This window comes from Heteronotia binoei, chromosome 2, assembly GCF_032191835.1.
Source record: "Heteronotia binoei isolate CCM8104 ecotype False Entrance Well chromosome 2, APGP_CSIRO_Hbin_v1, whole genome shotgun sequence".
NCBI classification, from domain to species: Eukaryota; Metazoa; Chordata; class Lepidosauria; order Squamata; family Gekkonidae; genus Heteronotia; species Heteronotia binoei.
The window spans coordinates 202,909,491-202,922,634 of NC_083224.1; the positions used below are offsets into that span (position 1 = coordinate 202,909,491).

General features: G+C 50.1%; 1 protein-coding gene across 1 annotated transcript in view; it reads right to left on the minus strand.

Moving 5' to 3' along the window:
* Positions 1-6,480: 6,480 nt before the first annotated feature.
* DPP9 (dipeptidyl peptidase 9) overlaps positions 6,481-13,144 on the minus strand; it is a 75,436-nt gene continuing 68,772 nt past the window's right edge. The window contains exon 21 of the mRNA XM_060232870.1: positions 6,481-7,901. Coding sequence (XP_060088853.1) covers positions 7,809-7,901 — 93 coding nt within the window. The 3' untranslated portion in view covers positions 6,481-7,808. The remainder of the gene's footprint in view (positions 7,902-13,144) is intronic.

The following is a 13,144-nucleotide window of genomic DNA, read 5'->3' on the forward strand; positions in this document are numbered from 1 at the left end:
ATGTCCGTACAAACCACAGTTGCAGGGGTCTCATGCGAAGTCTTGCATGTGGCAGAACCGATGTAGTGGCTGCCATGAGCCCCAGCATCCGCTGAAACGTAAAGGCTGTTTGTTTTGGTTGCAGGATTATGTTTGTAGCCAGTGACTGGATATTGGCTATCCTGTCTGTGGGGAGGTAGGCCTTGTGATCTATGGTGGAGAGACGTGCTCCTATGAATTGGATATCTTGGGTAGGAGTCAGGCTGGATTTTTGCTCGTTCACTTGGAGGCCTAGATCTGACACGAGTTTCAAGGTTGTCAAAATGTTCTGTTCCAATTGGGTCCTTGAGGTTCCCACAATCAGCCAGTCGTCTATGTATGGGTATATTGCGATTCCCTGCTGACAGAGAGATGCAGCGACCACAGCCATGCATTTTGTGAAGATCCTGGGTGCCGTAGACAGGCCGAATGGAAGTGCTCGGAACTGGTAGTGATTGTTCCCTACAGCAAATCTCAGGAATCTTCTGTGACAGTGGTGGATCGTAAGATGGAAATATGCATCTTGAAGGTCGATGAGGGCCATCCATGCGTTCTTGGGGATCAGAGGCAGGATGGACTGCAGGGTAATCATGCGGAATTTTTTGTGTTGGATGAATTTGTTGAGCGCGCGTAGGTCTAATATCGGGCGCTGTCCTCCATCCCTCTTCGGGACCAGGAAGTATCGGGAATAGAACCCTGTATGATGGTATTGAGCTGGGACTGGTTCTATGGCCGCTTTGGCCAGCAAAGTGGTAATTTCTTCTTGGAGAGGAAGGGATGGAGGGGTTGAAATGAAATGATGTTTCTTGGGTGGCAAATCGAACTCTATTGAGTAGCCTCTGAGAATGATGTTCAAGACCCAAGCGTCCGTCGTTATTGATTCCCATGCGTGGTAGAATGGTAGAAGTCTGGGTGCAGTAGGATGGTAATGGTATGTTGGTAGGTTTGGAAAGTCAAAGAGACTGTTTAGCTGTTGATGCGGCCTTTTTAGGTGGTTGGGGCCGTTGCCTTTGGTTGAAGGGTTGTTTTGTTGGAGGAGCTTTACGCTTCCAATAATCCATTTGCCTGGGAGAGCGAGGGCGTTTGTATGCCGTCGTCTTCCAAGGTCTTGGTTTGTAACCCTGTGGTTGCTGTTGGGTGACACCAAGCCTTTTAGCCCTTTTGCGGCTATCATCTACCGTGGTCAGTATGTCGTCGGTAGAAGAAGAAGAAGAAGATATTGGATTTATATCCCGCCCTCCACTCCAAAGAGTCTCAGAGCGGCTCACAATCTCCTTTACCTTCCTCCCCCACAACAAACACCCTGTGAGGTGGGTGGGGCTGGAGAGGGCTCTCACAGCAGCTGCCCTTTCAAGGACAACCTCTGCCAGAGCTATGGCTGACCCAAGGCCATGCTAGCAGGTGCAAGTGGAGGAGTGGGGAATCAAACCCGGTTCTCCCAGATAAGAGTCCGCACACTTTAACCACTACACCAAACTGTCGGTAGTGGCGTTAAACAGGCCCTGGCCGTCAAAGGGGAGATCTTCGATCTTGAATTTTATGTCTGGCTGAAGCGAGGAGGAGCGCAGCCAGGCATGTCGTCACAAGGCTACTGAGGCAGCCATAGCCTTGGATGAGCATCCTACAGAATGTCTGACTGTGTTTATTTGTTGTTTGCTGATTCTATTCAGCTTTCGTAATAGCTTGGAAGCCTGCTTTTGAGAGGTTTCTGGCAGTGCTGTTATTAAGGAGCTTAACTGGGAGGAAATATTGTACGAATAGGCAGCAAAGTAGGCCAGGTAGTTGTTGATCTTGGCTGTTGCTGTGGAAATGGAATACATCTTCCTTCCCAGCATGTCCAGTTTTCTTCCCTCTTTCTCAGGGGGTACAGGTGTCAGAACTTGAAGAACTTCAAACGAAACTCATTACTTTGTTGCAAAAGTATAAGACGTTTATTGAGAACTGTGTTCAGGGAAAGCACAAGTTGACTTTGATAACGGGTCCAGCTATCGATACATTCTTTATGCAGTTGTAACAGAAACAATAAAACCATTTCCCACACTCTGGGAGACAGTTGTCTGTTCCCAGGGTCCCTTATCTCCATGGAGGAGGAAGGAGCCCTGCTGTGATGCTCTGGCAGGCTAGCTTCAAAGGACACTTGCAGATGTTTTCCAGAGGCTATCTGTCACCCTTCAGTGGTTACAGTTTGTTTGAAATGCAAAGCATTTGGTTAGTAGGCCTGACTACAAGGACATAGGATTAGTAGGCAGTTGCAATATGGAGTCGGTTAGGCTAAGGGCACCAAGCTCAGCATACACAGCAGATACAAGTTCTGACAACAGGATGGCGTGTCTGTTTTGACTTCAAAGAAGAATGAACAATCATCGAGTTTGGAGCTGGATGGTTGAATAAAAACTTAAGATTCCGGTGCATGGATCTTATATAATGACTCTATGCGTTTCGATGTCGGAGGGATAGAGGCTGGCTTGTCCCAGGCTTCCTTCAGGGCTTCAAGGTGAACTGGAAGCATTGGCAAGAAGGAACCAGCAGGCAGGTCTGAGTGGACAAGATCATGGACTACGTCCGTTATCTTTGGTGCATCGATGGTAAGTTTGATGTTGAGGGTAGAGGCCATAGTGGCAATCAAATCTAAGTATGTCTTAGCGCCTTCCGAGGGAGACAGATCGGCAGGTTTCGCGATGGCTGATGCAGGGGATGCCGGGGAGGATATTGAGTGCGTGGACTCTGATGTTTCCGCCTCCGAGTCTTCCTCAGTGAGGTCGGGGGCATTGTGCTGGAAAGTAGGCATTGTAGGAGTCGACTTCTGTTGGGGCTTAGAAGTCGATGTTGACGGAGCTGGTGAGGCAGGCTTCGTAGGGCGTTGCACTGTTTCAGCCGCTTGGTAGGCGGAGGTATCCTCACGGTGTCGTTGTCAAGTCTGCTATGGGTTACTCAATATCTGTATTAAGGTTGGTTCTGAAGTGAAGGAGTCTGGGTACTTTACAGTGTACACCGGGGGCTGCTAGCTCACTCTCCTGCCCCCTCTCTAGAAATGCCTTTGTTGTGTAACCTGCTTTGAAATGCTAACCTGTGAACAAGATAGTGGCGCCTTCCCAGCCTTGTTCTCTGTGGGGAGTATGGGGTGTCAAGACTTCGGTCTGGGAACGAAAGAAGTAGCATCCTAGTGTGAAGATGTGTTGCATAGATTGCCCCCCGTAGGAATCCTTTAGATTCATACTTTAAATACTGGATTAGTGCATATGTGTTTCAGTCCTTCAATCTCTGCCATGGTCCACAGTTCTGATTACAATAAACTTGCTACTTTATCAAGAGACTCGTTATTGAATTCAGCCGACTTGACAGTCGTGGATGAGTTTCTTGGTATTGTTCGGTGCGGTACCGAGGATAACGGTGGCTATAGTATCGATGACGATGGTAGTCTACCGATGGGGATCTCAAAGTCGTGTAGTAATGACCTCGTGGTGACCTGGATGGAGATAGGGATCAACTGTAATAGCGGTAGCGGTCCCTTCCTCGGCTTGGAGACCTTTCACGGTACCGAGCATGTAGATATCTTTCTCTCTCCATGCTGGAGGATCTTTCACGATACCGATGGGTGCACTGCTCCCGTTGGCGAGGGACCAAGCGGTGTGGAGAGGAAGTAGTACTCATCATTTTCTTGGGAGCCGACATGTTGCAAAAGGAGCGTGGGTCGATCTGATGTTCTTGCATCTGAGTCGAGAGTTCCACAGGTTCGTCAGCGAGAAAGTCTTCCGGCATGGTATCATGGATAGAAGGCGATCGAGAGTGGATTCGTATAACTTCCTCCATCCATTCTGCCTGGAGTGGGGTGGCAGTGGCAGTAGAGGTCTCCGATTCGTGTGCTCTCGGTTCCGACTGGGTCGAATCCGATGCCTTTTTCGGTTCCTTGTGGGACTTAGATGAGGACGAATCCGAATGCTTCCTCTTGGAATCGTGAGACTTTTTGGTATGTTTACCAGACTTAGGCTTACTGGGAGCCGAGGCCACTGAAGCTGCCGGTTTCGCGCTGTCCCCTTGAGGAGTTAGGGAGGGTGGTGATTTTTGAAGGCTGGAGGAATGCGACATAGCAGGGCGGAGTGCGGACTCTAACAGGTGGCTTTTAAGTCTCGCGGCCCGATTTTTTCTCGCCTGTTTTCCGAATTGAAGGCAGTGGGTGCAGGCATCGGTTTTATGGCCTTCCCCTAGACAGAACAGGCAGAGCGAGTGGCCGTCTGAGGTGGGTATTTTAGCTCTGCAATGTGTGCACCTTTTAAAAGTTATTTTCGCGTCTTTTCCTTCCATATGCCCGGGAGGAGGGGGGGGTAAGAGAAGGAAGGGGATGAGGTGATAGAAAGCGGGTAAAATATATATATATGATACCAGTTAGAAGAATGAAGAATCGAAGAAGGAAATGGAGTTGAAGAAGCGAAGTTAAAGAAGCGAAGGCTAGTAAGCTGAGGTGATTGAAGAGACGCAGCGAGGTAGGACTATCCCGGGCGGCGGTTGGAAAGAAACTGGGTGGGTGGAGCGCCTTCCCCCCGCTCCAGGCATGCGCAGTGGATGCCTGCTCCCCAGAGTGGAAGGGAATGCGCGCCAAAAATAACGCCTAGGCTAGCTTTTAAAATCTCCGAGGTAGGGTTCGTCCTGACGGAAAACCCCATGTGTGGGACTGCACAGAGACCACGAAGAAGATCCGGGTTTGATTCCTCACTTCTCCATTTACAGCTGCTGGAATGGCCTTGTGTTAGCCACAGCTATCGCAGTTGTTGTCCTTGAAAGGGCAGCTCCTGTGAGAGCCCTCTCAGCCCCACCCACCTCACAGGGTGTCTGTTGTGGGGGAGAAGATATAGGAGATCGTAAGCTGCTCTGAGTCTCTGACTCAGAGAGAAGGGCGGGGTATAAATCTGCAGTCGTCTTCTTCTAGCAACACGCCCGGTCACCCCTGACCAATAGCAAATGGCCTGGACCTGCCCCCACCAGGTGATTTTAGAGTCAAAGCCCCCTTCATCTTTTTCCTGCTTGTCCCTGACAGGAGGGAGTTTCATGACTCACACCCCCGCAATCCTGTTGGTCTCGAAGGTACTCCTTGACTCGAATCGAGCATTTTCAGGATGAGACGTCCTCAAAAATATGTTCACACCTAGTGCACAAAAGCTTCTATTGAAATAAATATGTCTTAAAAGCGCCACTGGAACTTTTCTTCTCCTCCTCCTAGACATACCCACTGGGGAAGCTACCAAATTCATAATGCTCGGTACCTGCTATCTTTCTCAGCAGGGGCTCCCCAAAATTTAAAAAGGAAAAAAAATGAAGGGGAAACAGCAAGGAACAACCAACAGCCTTTATGCAGCTAGAAGGCTTATTTTTAATACTTTTGGGGTCAGTTATGACCCCCCCCCAATACATAGGATAATTAAAACCATAATTGCTTCGTTGGACAGGCCAATTGGTACCTAAAAGTGGACTACTGGAAGCAGGGCATGAAGTTAAAGGCTCTCCTGCTTACCCCCACCCACCTGGGATTTAGAGGGATACTGCCTTGGAACTTGGAGGTTCCATCTGGTACCACAGCTACGAGCCACACATGACTTCCCCCGGTATTTCTACCTCCCAAACCACAGAGAAACTGGAGATGCTCTTGCATCCTCGTGGCAAAAAAAGATTTTCACGAAAGTCGAAAATCCTAGAATCATAGAGTTGGAAGGGACCTCCAGGGTCATCTAGTCCAAACCCCTGCACAATGCAGGAAATTCACAAATACCGCCAGGGCTTTTGTCGAGCAAGAACGCACAGGAGCGCAGTTCCGGCTGGCTTGGCATCAGGGTGTGTGGCCTAACATGCAAATGAGTCCCTGCTGGGCCTTTTCTACAAAAGAGCCCTATGTGAAACAATGGTGATGTCAGGAGGTGTGGCCTGATATGTAAATGCGTTACTGCTGGGCTTTTTCTACAAAGCCCTGAATACCTCCCCCTAGATTCACAGGATCTTCATTGCTGTCAGATGGCCATCTAGCCTATGTTTAAAAACTTCCAAGGAAGGAGAGCCCACCACCTCCCAAGGAAGCCTCTTCCACTGAGGAATCGCTCTAATGGTCAGGAAGTTCTTCCTAATGTTGAGCTGGAAACTCTTTTGATTTAATTTCAACCCATTGGTTCTGGTCGTACCTTCCGGGGCCACACAAAACAATTCTGCCCCATCCTCTATATGACAGCCCTTCAAGTCCTTGAAGATGGTGATCCTATCACCTCTCAGCCGCCTCCTCTCTAGGCTAAACGTGCCCAGCTCTTTCAGCCTTTCCTCATAGGACTTGGTCTCCAGACCCCTCACCATCTTCGTCGCCCTCCTCTGGACCCGTTCCAGCTTGTCTACATCCTTCTTAAAATCCTCCCAAGAGCGGCTGTCTTCCCTGCATCACAAAGCGACAGACGCCACACCGGGCAAGGTGGGAGCAACAGGGGGAGAGCCGGTTTCCAATATTTTAATGAGTCACTACATCTTACACTCATAATTATAAAAGAATAAGAATCCATAAAAATATTTTCTTTTCATAATACGCACTTAAGATAACTTGGGCAAGTCGTTTTGTGGTTCGTCTTGTAGGCAAGTGGATGCTTCTCCTCGGCTTCGGTGGCGCCTTCCTCTGCCCCCTCCCTGTACCCCCTGTCTGGAGAAGAGTGGGGGAAAGGGAGGCTGTGAGCACGCAGGCAAGGAGGGTTCCCCCTGAGGTGCAAAAACGTGGCAAACCTCCCCCCCCACCCCTCGGCCTTGACTACAGCCTGTGAAGACTGGTGTTAGGACTGAAGACAGGGGTGGTGGGGGAGGGGGGGAGAGCAACGAGAGGTCTGCCTGGGTCAGATGGGCGAGGCGATACAGTCGCTGACCTGCAGAGAACTGAAGGGGTGCCTGTCTGTGGCGCACACGCCAGAACGCACAGCATGGGTAGGGAGAAGGAGGAGACGGGGAGGAGAAAAGGGCTGTGGGGTGGATCCAGGAACGAGAAGACAGGATGGGGGGGGGGCAGGGAGAGGGACATTTGCATAAATTAATCCTGCAACACAAACAAACCAGGAGCCGCTGCAGTCCCTGGCCCCTTGAGCGCCGCGCCTGTGCCGGAGTCTTGTCTTCCTCTTCCGAAAGAGCATCACCAGACCCAAACTGGGGGTGGGGTGGGGGGTTGCAGAGAAGGATCCCCCGACGCAACAGCACTTCGTACTTCCCAATCGGAGCCGCCTCGCGATCCCAGAGTTCCTCATTTTCAAGCACGGCGCAGCAAGGAAGCGAAGAAGCACCAAGGCAGAGCTGAAGACGCATCACCCACATCCGTCCTTAGATGCATGCTGCCCCCCCCCCCATCCTTCACCTCTGCCTCTCCTTCTTGGCAGCTGCGGGGGGGCTCTTCCATCTCCCAAAAGGCAAGGAAAAGCAAAGAAAATGTTGCAGGCAAGAGGGCGGGATACAGTTTGAGGGGGGGGCACAGAAACACACACAGGAAATTGCCATGGGGAGGAACGTCTGTCTTTAGTCCCAGCATGGAAAAAAAAAAGTAGCAGCAAACCCCCCCCCCCAGGGAAATGTTTTTAAAAAACAAGAGAGGAGCTGAAGGAACCAGGTGCGAGAGCTGCGCCATCCAGATGGGGCGGTTTCCTCTTTTAACTTGGGACACATCCGGCACAGGAGACGCACCCGCAGCGAAAGGCGACTTTGTGCTCTGGGTTCGAAGGCTGCCGAGGGGCGAGGAGAGCAGAGGCAAGGAGCGGAGTCCGGAGTCGTCAGGCGTCCACAGGGGGCCCTCAGAGGTATTCTTGGAGAAAGTGCAGCAGCGTGATTTCGTAATGCTCCCCCGACTCTGGGCAGCGAATACTGTGTCGCTCGTTGGGGTAGATCTGCAGACAGAGGGGAAGAGAGTTGAAGTTCAGGCTGGACAAGATCTCGCCTCTGGATCTGGGGCTGTATTCACACGGCACTGGGCTACTGGAATCAGCTTCCTCAGGATCTCATTTTAAAACATGGGAGAGGGTTGTAGACGTCATGCCTACAGATGTATTCTTGACCAAAGCTAGAGAAGGGGCACCCGGTTCCTCTCCATGCCTAGCAAAGCTAAGTTTATACAGCCACCGTTTGGGCTTAATAGGGGGAAACATAGTGAAGGAAATGAATATATCAAAACCGGAGATTTCCTTCACTAATTTTCGCCCTGGAATTAAACAGTGACAGTATAAATTAAGCCTGTTATTCCAGTTTGCATCTGTTATACAGCTTTATTACAAAGGTAAAGGTACTCGTTTCCGATTCTGGGGTGACATTGCTTTCACAACATTTTCACGGTAGACATTTTACAGGATGGTTTGCCATCGCCTTCCCCAGATATCTACACTTTCCCCACAGCAAGTTGGGGACTCATTTTACTGACCTTAGAAGGACGGAAGGCTGAGTCAACCTTGAGCCAGCTACCTGAACCCAGCTTCCACCAGGATCAAACTCAGGTCGTGAGCAGATGGCTCCAACTGCAGTACTGCAGCTTTACCACTCTGTGCCACAGGACTCCTCTTATGCTTTATTATACTGCATGCTGATCTGCTGCTCACTGCCTGCCTACATGTACGGACAAATAACTTTCACTTCAATGTACCTGAGGAAGTGGGCCTGCACATGAAAGCTTATGCCTTGAATAAAACTTTGCTGGTCTCAAAGGAGCCACTGGACTCGAACTTTGTTCTGCTGCTTCAGATGAACACGGCCACCCACCTGAATCTAGCAAAACTAAAGTTGTTTTAAGCTGCGCCACAAATTTAGCAAATAAGCTGAATGCATGACCATCCTTTTCCTGCTGACCTTCCTTCTGGCCCCAAAGAAAAGACGTAATCAGAAGAAAAACAGGTTACTCACCTGTAATTGATGATCTTCGAGTGGTCATCTGTGCAGTCACACACATGGGTTTTCCTATCAGGACGAACCCTACCTCGGAGATTTTAAATAGCTAGCCTAGGCGTTATTTTTGGCGCGCACTCCCTCCCGCTCTGGGGAGCAGGCATCCACTGCGCATGCCTGTAGCGCGAGGGAGGCGCCCAACCCACTCAGTTTCTTTCCCCGCCGCTGACATAATAGGAGCGCGGATATATAAGACAAGTAGCCAGCAGCGGGGACGGCTGGGCGGGCGTGTGTGACTGCACAGATGACCACTCGAAGATCATCAATTACAGGTGAGTAACCTGTTTATCTTCTTCGTGGTCTCTGTGCAGTCCCACACATGGGTGACTGATAAGCTGATCTGCAAGGCGGTGGGTGCTGGCACTAGAGTTGGAGGAAAAAATAGTGCAAAGGTTAGTGCAACATAGGCAGCACATTATAGGCTATAAGGTAAGTAACTACTCACCAAGCCCGGACCAGCTTCTTAGTCAAAGATGGAGCGAAGAACTGCCTGTCCAAAGGATGCATCCCGCCTAGCACGAACGTCCAAAGCGTAGTGCGTGGCGAAGGTCGAGGAGGAAGACCAAGCGGCAGCAGCGCAAATGTCCTCCATGGATACACCCCTGGCAAGGGCAGATGACGTTGACAAAGCTCTTGTAGAATGAGCTCTTATGGCAGATGGAACTGGTTGCTTCGCGAGCTTGTAGCACAGCTCTATAGCAGCAACCAACCACTTTGATAGTCTCTGCGTAGATATCTTTTTTCCCTTATGACGGCGGCCGTAGGCCACGAAAAGTCTGGAGTCTGTGCGGAACGATGCAGTTCGATCTATATAGTAGGCGAGTGCTCTTCTCACGTCTAGACAGTGTAGAGCTTCTTGGCCCTTATCCGTAGGCCGTTGGAAAAAGGCAGGTAAGGTAGTGGTTCTATGCAGATGGAATGCGGAGACCACCTTCGGTAAGAAAGCGGGATCTGGCCGTAACACCACCTTATCATGGTGAAACATGGTGTAAGGCGAGTCCGCTCTGAACGCGCAGAGATCACTTGCTCTTTTAGCAGAGGTGAGTGCAACTAAAAGAGCCGTTTTCCATGAGAGGAGGTGAAGTGGTATCGTAGCCATAGGTTCAAAAGGTGGTTTTACTAGTTGGCTAAGCACTAGTGACAAACTCCAGCTAGGATACATTTGCCGTAGTGGTGGGTGCAAATGTAAGATTCCCTTTAAGAAGGATTTCGCAGCAGGGTGTGAGAAGACAGTTCGACCCTGTACATGCGGGTGAAAAGCTGAGATTGCTGCCAGGTGCACCTTCAGAGAGGAGTACGTAAGGCCCTTTTCTGACAAATGCAGTGTATATGCTAAGATTTGAGGCATGGAAGCCGAGGAGGGTCTGAAATTATGCTTGGTAGCGTAGATGGAAAACCTTTTCCATTTCATGGAATATGACTTCCTTGTTGACGGTTTCCTTGCATTAAGGAGAACGTGTCTTACTCCTTCAGGAAAGTCTGAGAACATATCCTCCAGGCCGTCAGGCGAAGTCTGTTCGGGTCGTGGTGCAGAACCCTGCCGTTCTGTTGGGACAGGAGGTTGTGTGCCAGAGGGAAGTGATGGTAAGTGCTTTCTGACAGGAGGAGAAGGGTTGTGAACCATGGCTGACGTGGCCACCATGGCGTCACGAGAATGCAATCTGTGTTGTCCAGTTGAATTTTCTGTATGCACCGTGTTATTAACGGAAAGGGAGGGAAGAGGAAGTGTAGTGGACCGGTCCACGTCTGTATGAAGGCATCCCCTGCAGACTGTTGTGAGGGCGGACCTCTCATAAAAAAGATCGCACACTGTGCATTGTCTGGTGCAGCAAACGCATCTATTGACGGAGTTCCGAATTTCCGGAATACTGGCAGAAGGTATGACCGGTGGAGTGACCACTCGTGGTCGTTGATGGAATATCTGCTCAGTCTGTCCGCTTGAACATTCTGTATGCCAGGAAGATGTACCGCAGTGAGGTGAATCTGATGGGCAATACTCCAATGCCACAGGTGCATTGCTCTTTTGCAAAGGCGGGTGGATGCTGTCCCTCCTTGCCTGTTTATATAAAAAACCGTCGCCACATTGTCTGAGGCGATCTGTACGTGTAGGCCTTGAAGAGATGGAAGGAACGATTTTAACGCTCTGTGAACAGCTAGAAGCTCTAAGCAATTGATGTGGAGCGACTGTTCGTACGGTGTCCATTGCCCCTGGACCGTGAGTACGTCGAGATGAGCTCCCCAGCCCCATCTCGAGGCGTCTGTTGTAACCACTGCTGATGGACTTGGCCGTAAAAAGGGCATTCCCGCAAGCAGGTGAGCTCGAACTGTCCACCATTCGAGCGAAGGGAGGATGTGGCTCGGAACAGTGAGGACCGTTCCTTGAGATTGGTGTTGGGGTCGAAACGCGCGGACGAACCAGATTTGTAGGGTTCGCATGCGTAGTCTTGCGTGTGTCAGAACTGCCGTTGTGGCTGCCATAAGTCCTAACATGCGCTGAATGTTGAAGGCCGCTTGTTTGGGTTGTTGCATTATTTGTGTGGCCAGCGTCTGAATGGAGGATATCCTGTCCACAGGAAGATACGCCTTGTGGTCCGTGGTGCACAAACGAGCCCCAATAAACTGAATGTCTTGAGTTGGGGTAAGGTGTGACTTTTGATGATTGACCTGGAGGCCCAGGTTTGCTAGGAGCGCAAGTGTGATGGAAATGTCCTTCATCAACTGTGTCCTTGAAGCTCCCACAAGGAGCCAATCGTCTATGTATGGGTAGGTTGCAACGCCGCGTTGCCTGAGGTACGCTGCAATAACCGCCATACATTTTGTGAATGTCCGTGGTGCCGTGGAAAGTCCGAAGGGCAGAGCTCGGAACTGGTAGTGGTTGTTGCCAACGGCGAAACGCAGAAACTTCCTGTGGCATTGGTGTATTGTCAGGTGGAAGTATGCGTCCTGTAAATCTACCAGTGCCATCCAGGAGTTTCTGGGGATTAATGGCAGAATCGATTGTAAGGTGATCATTCTGAATTTTCTGTGGCGGATGAATTTGTTTAGGGCTCTTAGATCCAGAATCGGGCGCTGTCCCCCATCCCTTTTCGGGACTAGAAAGTACCTGGAATAAAAACCTGTCCGATGATACTGGACTGGGACAGGCTCTATAGCCGCTTTGGCTGTTAAGGTGTCTATTTCTTCCTGAAGGGAAGGTGATGGGGGAGTGGAAACAAAATGATGTCTTTTTGGTGGTGCTTGGAACTCTATGGAGTAGCCCCTCAAAATAATGTTCAGAACCCATTTGTCTGTGGTTATTTGTTGCCAATTGTCGAGAAATGGAAGAAGCCTGGAGACGTGCTGAAGTGGTAGAGGTAGAAAGTCAAAGAGACTGCTTCGATGAAGATGCAGCCTTTTTAGGTGGTTGTGGTCTCTGCTGTCTCTGGTTAAAGGATTGCTTTGGAGGAGGAGCTTTACGTTTCCAGTATTCAGATTGTCGAGGGGATCTGGAACGTTTGAAGGGGGTTGGTTTCCATGATCTGGGCTTATAGCTCTGTTGTTGTTGTTGCTGTTGGGCTACCCCCAATCTTTTCGCTCGTTTGCGGCTGTCATCCACGGTGGACAGTATATCGTCCGTTGTGGCATTAAAGAGACCTTGGCCATCGAAGGGAAGGTCTTCTATCTTGAATTTTAGATCAGGCTGCAACGAAGAGGATCGAAGCCAAGCATGTCGCCTTAGGGCAATGGAGGCGGCCATCGCCTTGGAAGTGCACCCCACAGAGTGACGGATGGTGTTTATCTGTTGCTTTGAAATCCTGTTGAGCTCCTGAAGTAGCTTGCAGGCTTGTTTCTGGGAGGGCTCAGGCAGGGCAGAGACTAGCGTATTCAGTTGGGAGGAGATATTGTGGGAATACGCGGCGAAGTATGCTAGGTAATTGTTGATCTTGGCAGTTGCCGTCGAGATTGAATACATTTTCCTTCCAAGAGTATCTAACTTCCTGCCTTCCTTCTCAGGGGGTACCGGGTGGCGGGTCTGTTTGGTTTTAGAAGATGAATGCACTATCAGAGAATTCGGTGCTGGATGGCTAAATAAAAATTTCGAATCCGGTGCTTGGATCCTATAAAGGGATTCGATTCGTTTTGAAGTCGGGGGAATGGAGGCTGGGTTGTCCCAAGCTTCTTTGATGGCTTCTAGGTGTACCGGCAGCATCGGCAGAAA